General features: G+C 46.0%; 1 protein-coding gene across 1 annotated transcript in view; it reads right to left on the bottom strand.

The window, feature by feature from the left end:
• The window catches only part of CD34 (CD34 molecule), a 74,592-nt gene that overhangs the window by 13,296 nt on the left and 40,235 nt on the right, over nt 1-21,061 (bottom strand). The window contains exon 5 of the mRNA XM_061632063.1: nt 4,339-4,474. Coding sequence (XP_061488047.1) covers nt 4,339-4,474 — 136 coding nt within the window. The remainder of the gene's footprint in view (nt 1-4,338; nt 4,475-21,061) is intronic.

The following is a 21,061-nucleotide window of genomic DNA, read 5'->3' as shown; positions in this document are numbered from 1 at the left end:
GCTGCGGGCTGTGCTCTCGCCCGGGTCGTCATCGTTGCGGCTTGTGCTGCCGCCGCTGTCGTCGCCCCCGCCGCCGCGGGCCGTGTCGCCGCTGGAACATCATCGTAGCGGCCGGGCCCATTGCTTTTCCATTGCTGCCGGGGCCTTCGTGCCGCTGTTGCTCGGACATTCTTTCGGCTGCTTCTGCCTGCTCCTTGTTGTTGTTTCATCGCTGGATCGTTGCTGCTGGGCTCCGTTGCTTCTGCCTGCTCCCATGTCTTTGTTTCATCGTGGCTTTCTGCCTGCTTGCCGCCACTCCATTCAAGTTCGCTGCTTGGGGCGTGTTTTACCCTTTTGGCTTGCTTACTTGTTTGTTTGTTTATTGGGTCGTGGGCAGATATTTTACAACTTTATTTGCAGATATTATTTATGGACGAAGCTTGATGTGGAGGAGTATTCTTAATACCGGCTGCTAGTGTTGATGTTTGGGTGTATTTTAACTTGTTAGTTAGTTTGTTTGTTTGTGCGTGTGAATGAGATTGTGTGGATGTGTTTGTGTGCGTTTATGTGTATTTTATGTGTTGTTGTGTGAATGTGCCTGTTGTGTTTTAGTATTTTTAAATATGTGCCTGGGACAGCATATTTTGCATTTAACGGGGAGGCTTTTGGGGGCCCCAATTAGCGTAGTGACGGGTTATGGGAGGTATGGCGCTAGGAGGAGAACGTGCCAGGTAAGGGGAACTCGCCCCAGACAAGTTGTGTCTGTGCCTTGTTCCGGTTCTCCTCAAGGCCACAGAACTGCTGGTTGTTCTATCAGCCAGCCCTTAGATCTCCAGGTGCTGCTTTTGAATGCCAGGTCGGTATATAATAAAACCTCCCTTGTCCACGACTTAATTGTGGATGAGGGTGCCGACCTGGCATGTCTCACCGAGACCTGGGTGGGTGAGCAGGGAGGAGTTGCTCTCTCTCAGCTTTGTCCACCTGGGTATACGGTGCAGCACTATGGTAGACCTGAGGGTCGGGGAGGTGGGGTCGCTGTGGTCTATAGGGGTACTTTCTCTCTCACCAGGCATCCTGTCCAGATGGCGACTGGTCTAGAGTGCCTCCACCTTGTGCTGGGTCAAGGAGACAGACTGGGAATCCTGTTGGTGTACCGCCCACCTTGCTGCCCAACAGCTTCCCTAGTTGAGCTGACAGAGATAGTCTCGGAGGTATTGCTGAGGTCCCCCAAACTTGTGGTGTTGGGGGACATCAACATTCATGCCGAGACTGTTTTATCTGGGGCGGCTCAGGACTTCATGGCCTCCATGACAACCATGGGGCTGTCTCAATTTGTTACTGGCCCAACGCATGTATCGGGTCACACTCTTGATTTGATCTTCGCCACTGGTCATGGAAATGGTGATCTGGAGGTGGGGTGTTTTTCATCTACTCCATTGTCATGGACAGATCACCGCCTGCTGAGTTTTAGACTTACGACGACTCTTTCCCTCTGCAAGGGTGGGGGACCTATTAAGTTGGTCCGCTCTCAGAGGCTTATGGATCCTATTGGTTTTCAGACGGCTCTGGGAGTTTTTCCAGCTGATAGTACTGGCGCTCCTGTTGAGGCCTTGGTCGAACTGTGGAATACGGAGATGGCCCAGGCTATTGACACGATTGCTCCTGCGCGCCCTCTTCGATGCAGAGCTCATACAGCTCCATGGTATACCCTGGAGCTGAGAGTGATGAAGCAAGAGAGAAGGAGGCTGGAGTGCAGATGGAGACGAACTCCAGACGGATGCAGTTATGCTTTGGTAAGTGCCTCTACTAAGTCGTATATAAAAGCGGTAAGGGCGGTGAAGAAGTTTCACTTTGCTGCCTCTATCAGGACATCTTTCTGCCGCCCTGCAGAGCTTTTTAGGGTTGTACGAGGACTCTTACATTCTGGTCCTCGAGATACTATTGAAACATCTGAAGCTCGCTGTAACGACATCGCAGGGCACTTCCAAAATAAAATCGCATGCATCCGTAGGGACCTAGACTCCGATGTTATGACAGACGAATCCATTGAAGTGTCCAGAACACGGTCTTGTCTTTCATTATTGGATGAGTTTCAGTTGGTGCAGCTTGAGGAAGTGGACAAGGTACTTGGATTGGTGCGGGCGACCACGTCTGCTCTAGATCCTTGTCCATCTTGGCTAGTGAAGGCTAGCAGGACTACTACCACCGGCTGGGCCAAGGAAGTGATAAATGCCTCCTTGAGTGAGGGAGTAGTCCCTAGTAGCCTCAAGGAGGCAGTAGTAAGACCTCTCTTAAAGAAACCTTCCTTAGACCCAGATGACCTGAACAACTATAGACCGGTGGCGAATGTTCCCTTTTTGGGCAAGGTTCTGGAGCGGGTGGTTGCCGGTCAGCTCCAGGTGCTCTTGGATGAGACCGATTATCTGGATCCGTTTCAATCCGGTTTTAGGCCTGGTTTTGGCACTGAAACAGCCTTGGTCGCCCTGTATGATGACCTTTGTCGGGAGAGGGACAGAGGGAGTGTGACTCTGTTGATTCTCCTTGATCTCTCAGCGGCGTTTGATACCATCGACCATGGTATCCTTCTGGGGAGACTCGCGGAGTTGGGAGTTGGAGGCACTGCTTGGCAGTGGTTCCGCTCCTACTTGGCGGATCGTCACCAGAAGGTAGTACTTGGGGAACATTGCTCGACTCCTCCTCCATTGTGGAGTCCCTCAGGGGTCGGTTTTGTCCCCCATGCTTTTTAACATCTACATGCAGCCTCTGGGCGCCGTCATCAGGAGTTTTGGAGTGCGTTGCCACCAGTACGCTGATGACACGCAGCTCTATTTCTCCTTTTCATCTTCTACAGGTGAGTCTGTGGATGTGCTGAATCACTGCCTGACCGCGATAATGGACTGGATGAGAGCTAATAAACTGAGACTCAATCCAGACAAGACTGAGACACTGTTGGTGAATGCCTTCCCTGCCCAGATGGTGGATGCTTACCCTGTTCTATATGGGGTTACACTCCCCTTGAAGGAACAGGTTCGTAGTCTTGGGGTTCTTTTCGATCCTTCCTTGTCTCTGGAGGCGCAAGTGGCCACGGTGGCAAGGAATGCATTCTACCACCTTCGGTTGGTAGCCCAGCTACGCCCCTATCTGGACAGGGATGACCTCGCCTCAGTTGTTCATGCTCTGGTAACTTCTAGGTTGGATTACTGTAATGCGCTCTACGTAGGGCTGCCCTTGAAGACAGTTCGGAAGCTTCAGCTAGTGCAAAACGCAGCAGCCAGACTGCTGACGAGGACCAGCCGGTCAGTGCATATAACACCTGTTCTGGCCCGTTTGCACTGGCTACCTATTTGCTTCTGAGCCAGATTCAAGGTGCTGGTTTTGACCTATAAAGCCTTACATGGCGTGGGACCGCAGTATCTTGTGGAACGCCTCTCCCGCTATGAACCGACCCGGTCACTTCGCTCAGCGTCTAAGGCCCTCCTCCGGGTACCAACCCATCGGGAAGCCCGGAGGACAGTTACTCGATCTAGGGCCTTTTCTGTAGTGGCCCCCGAATTGTGGAATAGCCTCCCCGAAGAAATACGCCTGGCGCCGATGCTTCTATCTTTTCGGCGCCAGGTTAAGACCTGGCTATGCTCCCAGGCATTTTAATGCGTTTAATGTTACAATTTTAAATCTCTTTGTTTCAGTTTATTTATTGTGATATTTTGTATTTCTGTACTTTTAATCTTTTGTACACCGCCCAGAGAGCTATTCGCTATGGGCGGTTTAAAAATGAAATAAAATGAAATAAATAAATAAATAAATACCCATAAGGGAATATGGCCCTAAGGCTGAAAAGAAGTCCCCATCATTGATATAAATCAACTGAAGCAAGAACTGTTTTAAATCTCATATGTACAAATGCCCATTGTCTTTACATGGGTATGTGTGTGCATGCGTGTGCAATTCTAACAACTGAAATGGGCTATCAAGGGAAGAAATAGTATAACATTCACTGCCATCACTCAGATTTTCATCACATTTATAGCATTTAGATTAATACTATAGTGCTTGTTATAATAGGTGTTTCAAACATGAGATATTGGATTGGATATACTTGTGATTGAAGAATTTAGTCCTTGTTTTGCAGGATTTTACATTTTAAGGCACGGATGTATTGGGAAGGAACAGTAATTACTGATGAAAACTGACATACAGTTTTGCTTTCCATACACCACCACCAGTCAAAGTGTGAAGTGATGAATCTAGACCAAAACCACACTGAAAGAGAAATTATCCAATCACAACAAACAATTCACTCCCTGCCATGTATTCACACTTGGTAAAACCATACCTTTTATAATTATCTACTCAACTGACCTTTATTGGCCACCTCAACCAACAGGATACAGTTGCGGTTCACTTCCGATTCTGCCAGTTTAATGTGACATGGAGGCTGATTCTCTTTACAAACCACCTCTCTTAGGCCCATTCCTTTCAATGTTTTAAACTTGTGCTACAAGAGGCCCAGAAAGAAAAGTCAAACAGATGTTAAACAAATCTCTTCAGCTTTAATTTATATTACACCAAAATCAATTAACTGGCTTCTGCAGAACTCAAAATCTATCTAAGGCAGTGGTTCTCAAACTTTTTTGGTTCGTGGCGCACTGTAAAACATATAAAAATTTTCTGGCGCACTTCGTGTACAAAATTAAAAATATATTAATATATTTTAAACTATGAATAAAAATAACTTAAACTGTAGAAAACTATTACCCTATACAAATGGGTTTCTTCTCATTTTTAAAATATACTTTCATAATATTTGAGGCACACCTAGCCACCTCTTAGGGTGCACCAGTGTGCCTGGGTGCACCGTTTGAGAATCACTGATCTAAGGTAACAGAATACAATGCTTTCTCACAGTGCCAGTTGCTTGTACACCTCATGGCCAGAGGACTCCATGGGGTCAAGGAACCACAAAAATTCTGAAAGATTTCCTAAGGAACTGATTAAGAGCAAGGGACAGCAGTTCAATCCACACAAAGGCTATGTTCCCAGCTATGACCACCATAGATTTGGATCTCCTGTTTCAGTTCATTGGTATAATCTGCCCCAAGTGGTCACTGAAATGTTATATGAAGGTGGATTGGTACTGGGATATGAATATGTCATCATGGGCTATTATTATTAATGGCGAATGAGAGCAGAGCTACAAGGCTTAAGAAGCTTTGGATCCTGTTTTAGCTGTGTCAGTGAAAGTTTTAGTTTGTCCTATGGTAGCTACAGTGGATGAAAAGGATCAGGAGCACAACTGTTAAAAGATAAACTAACAAAAAGAGCTAACATGAACTAGAACATTTGTCCAGGTGCATATCTGTAAGTATTGACCACAAATTAAAAATAATAATTTCCCACAAATCTACAGTAAGGCCCCACTCATATGGCGGGTTACGTTCCAGACCCCCGCCGAAAAGCAAAACCCGCCAAAGAGTGGAACTCCGTCAATAGAATGGTGCCCGACACCCAAAAAACTCCATACAAGTGGAACAAGCGGCGTATGAGCTGGGCCTTACTCTAATTGAAAACCACCGTATTAGTGGAACGCCAAAAAGCAGGCCGCCGAAAAGCGGGGCCCTACTGTAGTTTTAAGTTGCTGATTTTTATAATCAATATATGCCATGATAATCAATGACATTTTAATATTACATACGGACCATGTGAATCCTTAGGATTATCCTCTGTAAGAATGCAAAGTGAAAGAAGCCAATGCAGCTCTTATAATTTTAAAATCATAGCCACCATTTCCTTTTTCATTGTCACTAGGCAGGAGATGAGGGAAATAACAAACTTAGCATTCCTGTTTTGCAAATGCCTTGAGTATTTCAGATGACTTTTTCATTGCAGGTTTCACAAGGGATGAAATCTTCCCACACAGAGATTGCAATAAGATGATCCCTTTTCTCTCAAACAATTGTGACACTTGGGAGGGAGGGGATTGGGGAGAAAGTTAGGGTGTTGCAGCTTTTTCCTCCTTTTGGTCTATTTGTGCATCAGACAGGATGGAGCTTCTGGAATTCAGTATATATATATATATGTCCTGTGGGTTAGGGTTAGGGCCAGGCTCTGGTAAAACAGAGCTAAAAACAAATATTCTAAAGTCACATTATATTCTAGCATAGACAGGTTTGGTGGCTCAGAAGCCTGAGTGAGTGTTGTCTTTCAGTTAAGTGTTTTCATGTCTTATGTAAATTCAGCCACCTTGGCAGTGACCAGCCATCATTGGTCAGAAATCCAAGAGCTAAACCACAATTCCATGTGAGAAACTTACAATTCTCACATTATCTCTCCATTCTTTGGATCAGAACGTTATCAGTGAGTAAATAAATGTTGCAACTGAAGTGTTTATTTAATGTATTTATTAAGTATATTTTTAGCCTGCATTTTATCAGGTGATCCCAGGGCTAGTTGCAACATAATTAAAACAAGAACTATTCTAGATAGGAGCAGATAACTGTTCATACAACAGTCATACAAGCGTCCACAATTACTGTGGCAGCCATATATGTCTAGCAAACAGATAAGTAGCTTGTACTAGACCTACATTCAGCATGAAAGTCTTTAGAATTATTTTAGACTATTCCCTGAAAATACCTGCACCATGGTAAACAGAAAATTAGGGAGAAGAAGAAAATATAAAGGGGAATTAGCACAGTTAAGTTTATAACAGTTTCCTCTTAACTCAGTGGTTAATAATATGTCAACTACAATGCATAGTCCTATTCATCCCAATGCAAGCAGGGTTGGCAGAACTTTGGAAAATGTCCAGAAAAAAATGGGCTATGTGAAAGTGATTTTGTACAGTTTGTACAGATTTTGTACAGAACTGGTCATTGTTTTTTTCAGTTGGGAAAGGCCATTCCCTATGGATACCTGTTATCTAGACTACTGGGACTTCCTGCCTGCCATACTTCTCTGCAGATCATGGCTTAATTAATTTTTCACTGAGTTTGCCATGCAGTAATTGGCAGTCCCCTCTTTAAATCCATGCACTAGTTGCCATGCTCCTTCTTCATCACCATTTCAAATAATTCTCTTTCTTTTGGCCCGTAAATGGATGTCTCTCATTTTTTTCTTTTATCCCTTACCACTCTCTTAATTCTGCATTCACTGTAGGCCTCCCTTTTTTGTTTTCTTGCTATATGCCTTTTGCCATATAGTACTCCTTATGTCAAGAACAGCCTCCTTCCTCACAATGCATCACAGAATTTCCCTCTTTACTGCCTTGCGCCCTTAGGCCCTTTCACATGCCACAGTTCTTCGGAGGTGCATAGCTTCCATGGCTGTTAAACACATACGTGGGCAGAATACTTTTCACTTACTGGGCCAGAATAGAAGCATCCAGTAAGCATAAATAAAGGGGTCTTATGTAACAAAAACATTTACTAATTTCACCTTACATCTTCTCCAGTGTGGTGTAGTGGTTAGAGTGTTGGACCTGGGAGACCAGGGTTCAAATCCCCATTCAGCCATGAAGCACACTGGGTGACCTTGGGCCAGTCACTGCCTCTCAGCCTAACCTACCTCACAGGGTTGTTGTGGGGATTAAATTAGGAGGGACAAAATGATGTATGCCAATTTGAGCTCCTTGGAGGAAAAGTAGGGTATAAATGCATTAATTAATAAATAATAAATAAAAATAAATTATTACCTGGCTTTCATCTATGTTATCCTATCTTATCCCTATTATCTTTTCCCATCCTGTTTTTATCTTTGTAAGTAACACAGAATGATCTCTCTGGGCAGGAACCATCTCAGTTCTATGCTTTGTGCAGTACCTAGCACTTTGCTAAAAATGTTAAGTGCACTACTAAGTATTAATTGGTACATTAGAATGTGCAAAATGCACCACATGTATTATCTCAGTAATCCTTACACAATTATACATTGCAGATAGGGAGCTACAGTTGAATGATAGTGGCTTCCCTAAGACTGAGGTAGTACCTATACTGAGGTAGTGGTAGAAGCAAAATGTGAATCCAGGACTTCCTGGTTTAGTTGGCTCCGTCTCTTACTCATTTATGGTACAATAGCTCACTTACTAGCTTCAAATACAATTCACGCAAAGAGGGTCAGCAGAACTTTGGAAAATGTTCAGAAAAAATGGGGGGGAAGGGGTAAGAGGGAGGGGATAGGAGGGTGGCGACGGAGGGCAGGTTATTCTACAACAGGCACATGTAGCCTCCCACTCAAATTTAAAACAAATCTGGCCCTGGCCACATCCGCACCACACTGTTATTTCACTTTAGGCAGTCATGGCTTCTCCCAAAGAATCCTGGGAAATGTAGTTAGTGAAGGGTGCTGAGAGTTGCTAGGAGATGCCCTGTTCCACTCACAGAGCTTCAATCAGAGCAGCTGACTGTTAAACTACTTTGGCAACAGGAGCTCTGTCAGGGAAATAGGAGTCTCCTCTCAGCACCCTTCACAACTACACTTCCCAGGATTCTCTGGGGGAAGCCATGACTGTCTCACGTGAAATCAAAGTCATGTGGGTGTGGCCCCTGATTAGACAAGTCAAGCAGCTGTAAGTCTGACTTTTAGAACACTGACAATTGGTTCTTACTGAGCCTGCCTGACATTATCATTGAGTTCAAGCGAAAATTTCTTAAATGAATTAAAAATCAGCCAGGCATTTTTTAAACTTTTAAACTGCAGAAGATGAAGGTAGAGTGTGGGGCAAGGTCAGTAATAGGTCCTCTATGAACATGGCTGATTTTTAATTAATTTCAACAGATTATGAGAACCCTGGCAGAAAAAAGTCCAAAAGGGATCTGGTTTTTCTCTCTTTTTACACTTTGAACTCTCAATTCTCTCTGACTGTTTTATGTATCACCATGAAAATTTAGAGGGTTGTTAAGCAAGTATTTCTGAGTTCAGGACTATAAGTTCTGTAAGGTTTTGTTTTGAAATGAGCTTATGGGAATGATCAGAACAGCATGGGAGGTATTTTCAATTTAACATTGCGGAATGAAAAAAACCCATGCTGACTGTAGTATGCAGCCACTCTCATGGCTGTATAGTACCTCTGATCTTGTGGTTTTCATTGTTCTCCTATCATTTTTTTAATATATACATAGCTTTAGTCCCTTTATGCCTTCCACATGGAATGGAGCAAATGATTCCTCAGAGAACAAACATAATGCTCCCAAGTGTACACCAAGGAAATTATAATATGGAAAACATATGTTTCTGAAGTGATTAAGTCACCTGGCAAGTGTTCTTTGTCCATTTTTCCAGTCACATTCTGGATCCAGAGTTCAGTCTCCAACCACAACATAAAAATGTTACCCATTATAGACAGAATTGGCATCCACAACAAAAGATTACATCGTTTTCTTAAGATAAGGTTGGTTTCATGAGAAACCTTTATTAGAATTCAGCCTATTAAATTAGCTGGACTTGCGTACTCTTGCCACTGGCTGTTGTATTCAGTTCTCTCAACAGCTTACAAGTTCAATAGAAGTAATCATAGCTATCATCAGAGGGCCTAGTGGTGTTTTCCATTGGAACATGGTTCAAACACAATCACTTACATGAACAATAATGCCTTCCTTGTACATATAATGTAATCTTCTCATGTCAAGACCACCTGACTTGGAGCAATTTGCACCACACAAGCTAAACCTAAGAGGACCTTGACACACAGTCCCAACTGGCAGTCAAATAGTCAACTGATTTCTCCATTGAACAAAAGGAAAGATACAGCTGAAAGAAACAATTTTTCTGCCCTGGTAAATCATGCTTGAACATACTGGAATTATTACAAAGTTTGCTCTAGTGCAGCCTTTCCCAACCTTTGGGTCCCCAGATGTTGCTGGACTACAATTCCAATCATTCCTGACCATTGGCCTTGCTGGCTGGGGCTGATGGGAGTTGTAGTCCAACATCACTTGGGGACCCAAAGGTTGGGAAAGGCTGCTCTAGTGCCTAGTCCTCTATAGAGCATCATCATTCCCAGAGGTGCCACCAGTGGAGGCTGGTTCATTAGGACAAATGGGGCACTGCTCCACCAATCTCAATCTGCCCTCAGCCAGCCCCCACCAGCCTGCCTTCTTACATCCAGTCCATGGGGCGGCACTGCTATCAGCTTCCTCCTCCTTAGTCTCACTGTTGCCGCTTGTATGGAGGAAGGTGGGGCAAAACTGGAATTAGTTGACTCTGCCTGTCATTGGCTTTGGCTCCACCACTTGTTGGCCTCTCTGCCTTCCACCCCACCAGCCACCACTGGGTGCCACAAGATTTTCTTTGCCCAGTATACTGTACGCAGATTGGGCTTTCCATCTCACCTACAAATAGGTCACATACAGTAGGGCCCCGCTAATACGGCGGGTTAGGGACCAGGCCCCTGCCGTAAAGCGGAAATCACCGTAAAGCGGGGCTCCATAGACTATAATGGGCCACATCACGCGAAAATGACGTCAAAATGACATCAAAATGGTGCGCAACGGAAAAAAACTGCCGTATTAGCGGAACAAGCGCTGTAAGAGCGGGGCCTTTCCCTAATTGAAAACCGCAGCATGAACGAAGCACCGTAAAGCAGAACACCGTAAAGCGGGGCCCTACTGTATTTGTATAAAATGTGTATATGCTTTGTGTTCTATGCAAATTTATATTATTTTTGCAGATGGGGTGGAAACCCCCCCCCATGAATCAGGGACCACATCTCTGATAGACTATATCAACATATGAAATGTTGTTTTCCATAATTATATCTCCATACTAGAAAAGGCTTAATTTGTTTAATTAATGGCACAAGACTCCTGCTCTCCCCTAGCACTAACCCCAAACTATGCAAAGAATTCTAATCTCACGAGTTGTAAATCAGTTATGTTACTGTAAGTCTTTCATCCATTTGTCTTAGGCTGGTAATACTACATTCAGTGCATGAATAGGTGAGATGGTAGTGGGTTATCAAAAGAAATTTAAGATTTACAGCAAGATAGACTGGTGGTCAAAAGAGATTTAAGATTTATAGCAATTTGGACCAATACTAAATTGTTAAAAAAAGAAACCAGTGTATTCTAAGAGTATTTGTTGTTGTTACTTATATATAGCTTATAATAACTATCAGCGCAACTCAAAATAGTCACACTTTTTTTTTAGCAAAAAGGATTTGAGCCTTTGACATGAATTTAAGTATTTATACCAGAAGTAGCAACCCACTCCCATGTATCTCCCTCCTTTTCCCCAAAGGGTGGGAAATGGGTGGGAAAGCAATTAATCACTTCTTCTTTCCATGCTGCTGCTACAATCCCCATTTTACTGTTACACCCCCATTGCAATTGCATTTCCCTTTTAAAGAAAAAGTCAAAAAGGTAGATAACACAGGATGACAGTACAAGATTGTTGCATACTCCTACTTCTCTCAGCCCCTCAATATAACACTGGGCTACTCAGGACTCATATTCACTAATAGGCAAAAAACCTTGCGGTTTAAGAATGTACCTATAGCCAACAGATATTTCTATCAAATTCTAAAAAGCAGGGAAATTGAGAACTATAGTGAATGTACCAGGGGAGCAAAAGACCTGACCTCTCTGAGATATTGTACTGCCCTACAAATTTGTCAAAATGCAAACACAATTTGGGTTGGTCTTTCTTGGGTTGGTTACATTTCCTGTGTAGCTTGAAAGAATTTGGTAACATCTGCCTCTGACCATATAGTGAGTGGTGGCAACACCTGCCATCTCCAAAGATGGAGAATTATATTTTTGTATATTTGTTGGTGTTCTTCTTACTTTGCTTCTTTCCTTTGTTACTACTGTTTCTACAGAGAATCTACCCTAGAAAATTATATTTCTCTCATTATTCATCCTAGAAATCTGTGTCAAATTTATTTTTATTAATTTCAAAGCCTTGTTATTGGACAATTTCATATGATGGTGAAGACAGCCTTTTGTGTTTCAAACTGGAGGTTATGTTCTATTTCTATTTTGGGTGCATTAACAGGAGCGGAAGGAGGAGGAGGGGGAAGGAGGGGATTGGGAGAGGAGGGGAGGGGTAGGGGTGAAGGAAGGGGGAGGGAAGGGGCAAAAGGGAGGTGTTGAGAGGGGAGGGCAGGTTTGATCATTTGATCACTTTGTTCAGTGGGATTTACTCCTGTGCAGTCAAGATAGGTAAAACTGGCCATGGGGGAGGAGTAGGGGGAGGGGATTGAGAGGTGAGGGGGAGGGAGGGATTGGACGGGGAGGAAAGGGGCAAGAGGGAGGGGATAGGAGGGAGGAGGAGAGGAGGGCAGGTTTGAACATTTGCATGTTTTTTGAGTTCAATGTGATTTACTCCTGTGCAATCATCCTTGGGATAGGTGAAACTGACCTGGGGGAAGGGCAGGGAGGCAGGGGGAGGGGAGGAGATTGGGTGGATGGGCACTGGGCAGAAGGGAAGCCCCTTTCCTTTCCAAAAGGAAAACATTATGAACAGTATTGTTTTTCAGTGGTTTCCCTGCCTTTTAATTCTACAACAGGCAATTGTAGTCTCCCACCCAAATTTAAACCAAAGCTGGCGCTGGCCACATCCACACCATACCTTTATTTCACTTTAGACAATCATGGCTTCTCCCAAAGAATCCTGAGAAGTGTAATTAAGTGAAGGGTTCTGTTGCTAGGAGACACCCATCAGAATGTCCCGTCCAGAGTCGAAAGAATGAGGCTGGAGTGTGTGTGCAAGTAAATCTCGTTTTATTAGAGTAATGGATACATCAAAGGCATTGCGCTTCATAGGAAACCCTACGCTAACTCATTAGAGTCCCTAACTATACTCTAGACATGCTCTGCAGCATGTGAAGGAAGTTGACTCAACGACCCCCCACTGGGAGCGGGAGGCTTATATAGGAAATGTTTTTGAACGTAATCTCTGACTCCTTCGTAATTCCTGTCTTTGCCCTGTCCGTTTCTCGCGGCGACGGGAACGAGGAGACAGGGGATGCGCATCCAACAGCTCATCTGAAGACACCTGCTCCCAAGCAACGGGCTCGAGGTCAGGGGGCAGTGCCACACTGGAATCCTCCTGGGAACTGGTTGGTAAAGGAGGAGCTGGCACTGACTCTGAAGCTTCCCCCCACAAGTCCTCTGCATCAACTGGGGGCGGTGCGCTCGGCTCCTTGGAAAGGGTGTTACTCGTGGGAACTGGCTGGAGAGCAGGCTGCCCCCCTCCCGCACGATCCTGCTCAGACACAACAATCCCCAACTCTGCTTCTTCTGGCTGCGGAGGGGCCTGAAACTCATGCCTCCCCCCTTCCTGTCCCTTCTGAGTTGGCTGCAGCGCAACATCATCTCCCCCTCCATGCTTTAACCCTTCCCACCCCTGAGGTCTAGGTTTCTCTGGATAAGCCTCATGGAATTCTCTCACCAAAGTCGGAGCATGCACATTCTCCTCTGTTTCCCAGGAAAGTTCAGTTGGATCGTACCCCTTCCAATGAATCAGCTACTGAAGACGCCCTCGGCGTTTTCGCGAGTCCAAAATCTGTTCTACTTCGTATTCCTCCTCCCCCTCTACCAACAACGGCGGTGCGGGCTCCACTCGCGGACGGTGAGGGTCGGGGGCAGCGTACTTGGTCAACAATGCCCTGTGGAAGACTGGGTGCATCTTGAAGGTGGGCGGCAATTTTAGTCTGTAAACCACGGGGTTAATCTGAGCCTCCACCTCAAAGGGCCCTACACGCCGATCCTGCAGTTTACGACACCGGCCAGGCATAGCTAGGAAACGTGTAGAGATCCAGACCTGGTCCCCCACTCATATGAGGTCCCCCTCTCTCCGATGCTGGGCAGCTGTGCGTTTGTAATCCGCTTTGGCCTGTTCTAGTTGCTCTTGGAGTAGCTGTTGCATAGCGTGAAGTTCCTGCAAGTAATCCTCAGCGGCTGGGACTGAGAGACTGTCTTTTGGGGCAGGGAAGGCTCGGGGGTGGTAGCCAAAATTGGCGAAGAAAGGAGTCTGTTGCGTGTGCGAATGCACAGCATTATTATAGGCAAATTCTGCTAAATGCAGGTAGGACATCCAGTTGTCCTGCTGATACCCCACAAAACAACGTAAATATTGTTGCAACACTGCGCTGACCCTCTCGGACTGCCCATCCGTTTGGGGATGATGGGCAGACGACAGTCTCAGCTCACTTTGCAGCAACTTCCACAACGCCTGCCAAAAACGTGAGGTGAATTGTGTGCCCCAATCGGAAACCAGGCTGTCTGGCAGACCGTGCAGCCGATACACATTTTGCACGTACAACTTGGCAGTGTCTTGAGTGCTTGGGAGCCCTGCGCATGGAATGAAGTGAGCCATTTTCGAGAAGGCATCAACGACCACCAAAACTGTGGTTTTCCCCTGCGAAGGTGGAAGGTCTGTTATAAAATCCATAGTAATCATTCGCCAAGGTCCTCCTGGAGTAGGAAGGTGTTCCAGTAGCCCCGGTGGCTTCCCAGTGGCATGTTTAGCCCTCATGCAAGTGGGGCAAGAGCGAACATAATGCTCTACGTCCTACTTCACCTTGGGCCACCAGAACTCCCGAGTGACAGCTTGAATGGTCTTAAAAACCCCAAAGTGGCCTGCCGTAGGGGCATCATGGCACTGATGTAGTACCCTCACTCGCAGTTCTCCGGGGGGCACATAAACAGCTTCCTGATGGTGCAGTATGCCATCCTTCCATATAAGGTCTTTCTGTTCTGCCTGGGGTGACACGCCCTCTTTGACCCACTGCTCCTGCACGAAAGGGTCCTGTTGTTGCACTTCACGCACTTCAGCTTCCCAAGAATCTTGGCAGGCCCCTACTACTCCCCACTCGGGAGGGATTATGTACTGTAACGGTCTTGGGGTGGGACCCCTCAGAAATTCTGGCTTCCTTGAGAGGGCATCAGCCTGCTTATTCTGTGCTTGGGAGATATAATGAATTTTGAAATGGAACCGTGCGAAGAACTGAGCCCAGCGCACTTGCCTCTGATTGAGTTTACGGGTAGTATGAAGACTCTCTAGATTACGATGGTCCGTGCGAACCTCAATTTCATGCTGCGCCCCTTCCAGATGGTGTCTCCAGGCTTCAAAGGCATCTCTAATGGCTAATAGCGCCTTTTTCCACACAGTGTAGTTTTGTTCAGAGTCGGTTAACTTTCTGGAAAAGTAGGCACAAGGCATCAGTTCTCCCCCTTTCTGGGCCGGTTGCAAAATAACCCCTCCGATTGCGACGTCTGACGCATCCGTCTCTACCACAAAAGGGAGCGCCAGGTCGGCATGCTGTAGTATGGGTTCGGTAGCAAACCTTCGCTTCAGGCTCTCGAAAGCCTCTTGTGCAGCTTCTGTCCATTGGAAAGGTCCTGAGCCCTTCAGGCAATCCATGAGCGGTGCGGTCTGATGGGAGTAGTTGGCTATGAAACGATGGTAGTAACTCGCAAAGTCCAAGAAGCGTTGCAAATCCTTCTTGGTCTTGGGGGGTTGCCACGTGAGTACACAACGAACTTTTTCTGGGTCCATTTCTACTCCTGCTGGAGAGATCCGATACCCCAGAAAGTCCAATGTGGTTAGGTCAAACCCACACTTTTCCAGCTTCGCGTAAAGACGGTGTTCCCATAACTTCTGCAGCACTGCACGCACATGCGAGTCATGTTCCTCGGAAGTATTTGAATAAATCAGAATATCATCCAAATACACTATCATAAAGCGGTCCAAAAAGTCCCAAAAGATGTCATTCATAAAATTTTGGAAGACTCCAGGTACTCCCGACAACCCGTATGGCATCACCAAATACCCAAACTGACCGTAACGGGTCTTAAACGCAATCTTCCATTCATGACCTGCCTTAATCCTCACCAAGTTGTAAGCTCCTCTCAAATCCAGTTTCGTGAAAATTTTGGCGGAACGCAACCTCTCCAACATTTCCCTAATGAGCGGCAGCGGGTAACTATTGGGGATAGTGAGCTGGTTTAGGGCTCGATAATCATTACAGGGACGGAGCTCCCCCCTTTTTTTCTTCACAAACAGCAGGGGTGCACCAGTTGGGGACTGTGAAGGGCGAATTAAGCCTTTCTTCAAATTGGCGTCCAGAAACTCCCTTAATGCTGCCAACTCTGGTTCAGATAGAGAGTAGATCCGCCCGGCGGGGATGCGTCCCCCAGGCACCAAATCAATGGCACAATCATAGGGCTGGTGAGGAGGGAGTTGCTCCGCTTCCTTTTTATCGAAGACCTCCCGAAAACTCCCATACTTGGTGGGCAAAGTTATCTCCCTTGGGGGAGATGCCCCTGCCAACACCTGTGGCTCCTCTTCAGGCTGGCAATGTTGATGGCAGTACTTGGAGGTAAAAACCACCACAGCTTCATCCCAAAAGATTGTGGGGTTGTGCCTAACCAGCCAAGGCATACCCAACACCACCGGGAAACGCGGCAAGGACGCCACATAGAACGACAGGTCTTCCCGATGCCCAGGGACCTCCACTTCCACGGACTCAGTCACCTGAGTCACCCCCCCAGACTTCAGAGGCCGGCCATCTATAGTTTCCACTGCCAACGGCTGACTCAGTTCTCTTGTGGGAATAGCGTGGTGTAGCGCCAACTCTCGGTCTATGAAACAAGAGGATGCTCCGCTGTCGATCATAGCCTTGGCTGAGAAGCTCTTGCCTGAGGATAGGGTGATGCGAATGGGCAACAGAAGGGCCCCTTGGGAGGGAAGGGGTCATAACGGAGGTTCAGTGCATGTAGCACCCCCCAACTCTCTAGCCTCTATGACAGCTGGGATGTGAAGTTTTCCGGCAGCTGGGATCTTCCGGTTTTGGCTGCACAATTTCTGGCGAGGTGTCCAGACTTTCCGCAATAGAGACACAGTCCTTCCCTCCGGCATCTTTCCCTCTCCTCCTCTGTCAATCGTGGTCTAGCCCCCCCCAATCTGCATGGGCTCCTCTCCCGAGACAGTAGGGATGCCAGGATGGGGCACGGGGCGCGCACGGGGCAGCGGAGCAGCAACCTGACTCCGTGAAGGCTCTATTCTTCGCTCCAACTTTCTTCCTTCTAAGCGGCTGTCTATCTGCAAACTCAGTTGAATCAAACCCCTCAGTGAGTCGGGGTGTGTGGAGCGCGCCAGTTCATCCAACACTTCTGGACTCAGTCCATTTCTGTAGAAGTACATCAAGGCTGGGTCATAGTACTCCGTGTCCTGAGACAAAACACGAAAAGCATTCGTGTATTGCCCTACAGACCCCCTTCCCTGTCTCAGGGTCCCTAACTGGCGGGCAACCGTCTCCTTCCTCTGGGGGTCTCGGAACATGTCCCCCATTGCATTCTTGAAGGCGTCAAACTGGCGCAATATCTGGTCGTTGTGAATCAAATATGGGGTGGCCCATTTTGCCGCTTCCCCTTCCAATAAACTGATGATGAACGCCACCTTCGCGTCATCAGTTGGGAACTCAGCTCTGCACTCTTGAATGTACAACTCACATTGGGCTAGAAATGTGGCAAACTGTTCACTCTGGCCCCCGTATCGCACGGGGAGCCCCACTGGAGACTTCACAGGGGCTGCCGCCCCGGGAGGCACAGCCTGGACTTGGGCGACCAAGGCATGGAGATTCTGGTTATCCACTTGCAAGGCTTGCGTTGCGGCTGTGAGGTTTTGGTTCTCGGCTTGTAGGGCTTGCATAGTCACTTGGAGGTTCTGGATCTCGGCATACAAAGCTTCCATGGTGATAGGTACTCCCCCTCTTGCTCCGTTCTGGTCCATGTCATCCGCCATGGGAACAGGTTCGAGTAGGGATGGTGGTTGAGTCAATCTGTCCCGTCCAGAGCCGAAAGAATGAGGCTGGAGTGTGTGTGCAAGTAAATCTCATTTTATTAGAGTAACGGATACATCAAAGGCATTGCGCTTCATAGGAAACCCTACGCTAACTCACTAGAGTTCCTAACTATACTCTAGACATGCTCTGCAGCGTGTGAAGGAAGTTGATTCAACGACCCCCCACTAGGAGCGGCAGGCTTATATAGGAAATGTTTTCAAACGTAATCTCTGACTCCTTCGTAATTCCTGTCTTTGCCCTGTCCGTTTCTTGTGGCGACGGGAACGAGGAGACAGGGGATGCACATCCAACAGCTCATCTGAAGACACCTGCTCCCAAGCAACGGGCTCAAGGTCAGGGGGCAGTGCCACACTGGAATCCTCCTGGGAACTGGTTGGTAAAGGAGGAGCTGGCATTGACTCTGAAGCTTCCCCCCACAAGTCCTCTGCATCAACTGGGGGCAGTGCATTCGGCTCCTCGGAAAGGGTGTTACTCGTGGGAACTGGCTGGAGAGCAGGCTGCCCCCCTCCTGCACGATCCTGCTCAGACACAACAATCCCCAACTCTGCTTCTTCTGGCTGCGGAGGGGCCTGAAACTCATGCCTCCCCCCTTCCTGTCCCTTCTGAGTTGGCTGCAGCGCAACATAGAATGACATGGGGGTATTTTCAATTTAACATCATGGAATGCAAAACAACCATGCTTGCTCTCATGGCTGTATAACAACCTACACTCTCTCAACCATAGTGAACTTTATTTGTATTTGCATGTTTACATCTTCAGGGGGGAAAATCATTTTTTGTATGAAATTAAACATGAGTTAGAAAATGCATCTTTGCTACTCCTTTTTGCTTCTTGGTGGATATACTATGGCCCACTTACAGCTACACTAAAATCTTAGATTTCTTTCTTTTTGTTGTGTTGGTACTAATCACTTCACCATCAGGAAAAAAGAAAAACAGTTTCAAAATGACCCAGGAAGTTTCTTCAAAATGATCCACGCAGTCATTCATCTATATGAATCTTGAGAAAAACGAAGTCTCACCCACCCACCAAGGAACAAACCAAAAGAGCTTCAAAATGAACTAGAAAGTCCTGCTTCATTTTTAAGCCATTTGTTTATCTTCCCTGATGCACACTCCAGATTTCTCTATAGCACTCATCAATCATTTGGCTAAACTCATTGGCTAAAAAACCTGAAAGGTGAGAATGATGAGGATAGAATGAGTCTGGTTTCCAGAAAGACTAAAAAGGGGTTAAAACAGCTGAGCATACCAAGGTCGCAGCGGCTGGCACTGAAGCCATAAAACCTTGGAGCTGAAGCAGCACTTGTGTGGGGGTTGTATATGTTAGTGAAGGAAGGCGTTAGAAACTGTCTGTTAAACTTATTGAGCTTTGCCAGTAAAAGTCTCATCTTAAACAAAAGGACTGGACTTTCTTCTTTATTTTCTCTTCGGCACTAAACACACGCTGTGCGCCACTCACACACACACGCACACACAACAAGGGTTATGGGCCCAGGAAGAGTGGCAAAGAGCGCGTGCAAAGTGCAAACATAAACGCAAGTGAAGAAAGAGTTTTAAATCATCGGGATCAGGAAGCTGTGGAAAGCCGACGGACAGAGAGCTGACAGGACTAACTGGCAAAACAAGAGCGATGGCTGTAACCTTATCTGCTGGAATGCCTTTGGAACGCCTCAATGAACAGAACTATTCTTGCTGGAGATTGCGAATGGAAGCTTTCTTGACAAAAGAAGATGTATGGCAGGTCATAGAGAATGCTCCACCGGCTGCCCCACCGCCGGCTCCTTGGATACGTATGGAGGAAAAAGCGAGATCATTTTTGATTCTGGCCATGGATGACTCACAGCTACTGCACATCCAATATAAACAAACAGCGAAAGAGATGTGGGATACTTTGAGAGACGTGCATATCAGGAAGACGGCAAGTAGCAAGATTTATTTGGCGCGCAAACTGCACCAAATGAGACTGACAGATGGTGTATCGATGTCTACTCATTTGCTTGAAATGAAAAGGTTGTTTGCAGAGTTACAGGAGAGAGAGGTCATACATTCTCCATTACAACAAGTTTATATAATGCTGTCATCACTGGACTCCACCTGGGATCCGCAATTAGCTCTCTTGAAGCGATGCCTGATGATGGATTGACACCACAATACGTTGAAGGGAAACTGATCCAGGATTGGGAGAGATGTGCAGAGACAAACGAAAAACATGACAGAAGAACTGAAAGAAGTGACAAAGAAACAAAGACTTTTGGACTTAAGGCGTGTTATAAATGTGGATCAAGACAACATTTACAAAGAGACTGCAAGAACAAAAGGTATGGACATAGACAGTCATATGTACAAGTGATACAAATGGCAAGTGTCAAGAAGAAGCATGATGAAAATGATGATTGGGTTGTTGATTCGGGAGCCACCCATAGCATGATAAAGAACACAAACTTATATAAAACTATGCGTCCCACAAAGGAATCTGTTTTGCTGGCTGATGGCACGTTAAGGGAAGTTGTGGGAAGGGGTACAGTGTATTTAAATGTACTGAATACAATCATGACAGACGTGTTATGTGTTCCTGATCTGGATAGTAATATACTTTCTGTAGCAAAAGTAAACAGTATGGGATATGTGGTAACATTCGAAAAAGGGAAATGTGAGATACAGCAAGGAGATAATATATGTGTAACTGGAAGCCTTAAGAATTCATTGTTTTATGTAAGACTAGGTCCCATGGGAAGGGCATCAAAAATAACAAATGAAAAACCACATAAGGATTGTGTGCACATCTGGCATAGAAAGCTGGGGCATGCCAATTTCGCTACAATTGAAAAAACACCCAAACATAGTGAAGATGTGACATATAAAGACTGCCAGAGGCATGGGGAATGTGAGGTTTGTAAACAAACCTAAGCAACAGTAGCTCCAATAAACAAAGAAGCCATAAGCAACACTAGCCGACCATATCAAACTATACACATAGATCTAGCAGGGCCATTCCAGAGGTCGCATGGAGGTGCTAGATATGTTTTCGTCATAATTGATGACTATACCAGGTATTGCACTGTACACCTGTTGAAAACCAAAAATGAAGCGGAAGGAATTCTTGAAAAAGGTTGAGGTGCAACATGACACTCATGTGAAGCAAATACGCTCAGACCAGGGTGGGGAGTTCACAAGTCACACTCTGGAGCAATATTTACTAGAAAAGGGAATAGAACATGCTAAAACAGCACCATTTTCACCATTTCAAAATGGTTTGGCGGAAAGAAAAAAAGATGC

This window comes from Rhineura floridana, chromosome 6 (genome assembly GCF_030035675.1).
Source record: "Rhineura floridana isolate rRhiFlo1 chromosome 6, rRhiFlo1.hap2, whole genome shotgun sequence".
Taxonomy (NCBI): domain Eukaryota; kingdom Metazoa; phylum Chordata; class Lepidosauria; order Squamata; family Rhineuridae; genus Rhineura; species Rhineura floridana.
This window is presented reverse-complemented; position numbering and strand designations above follow the sequence as displayed.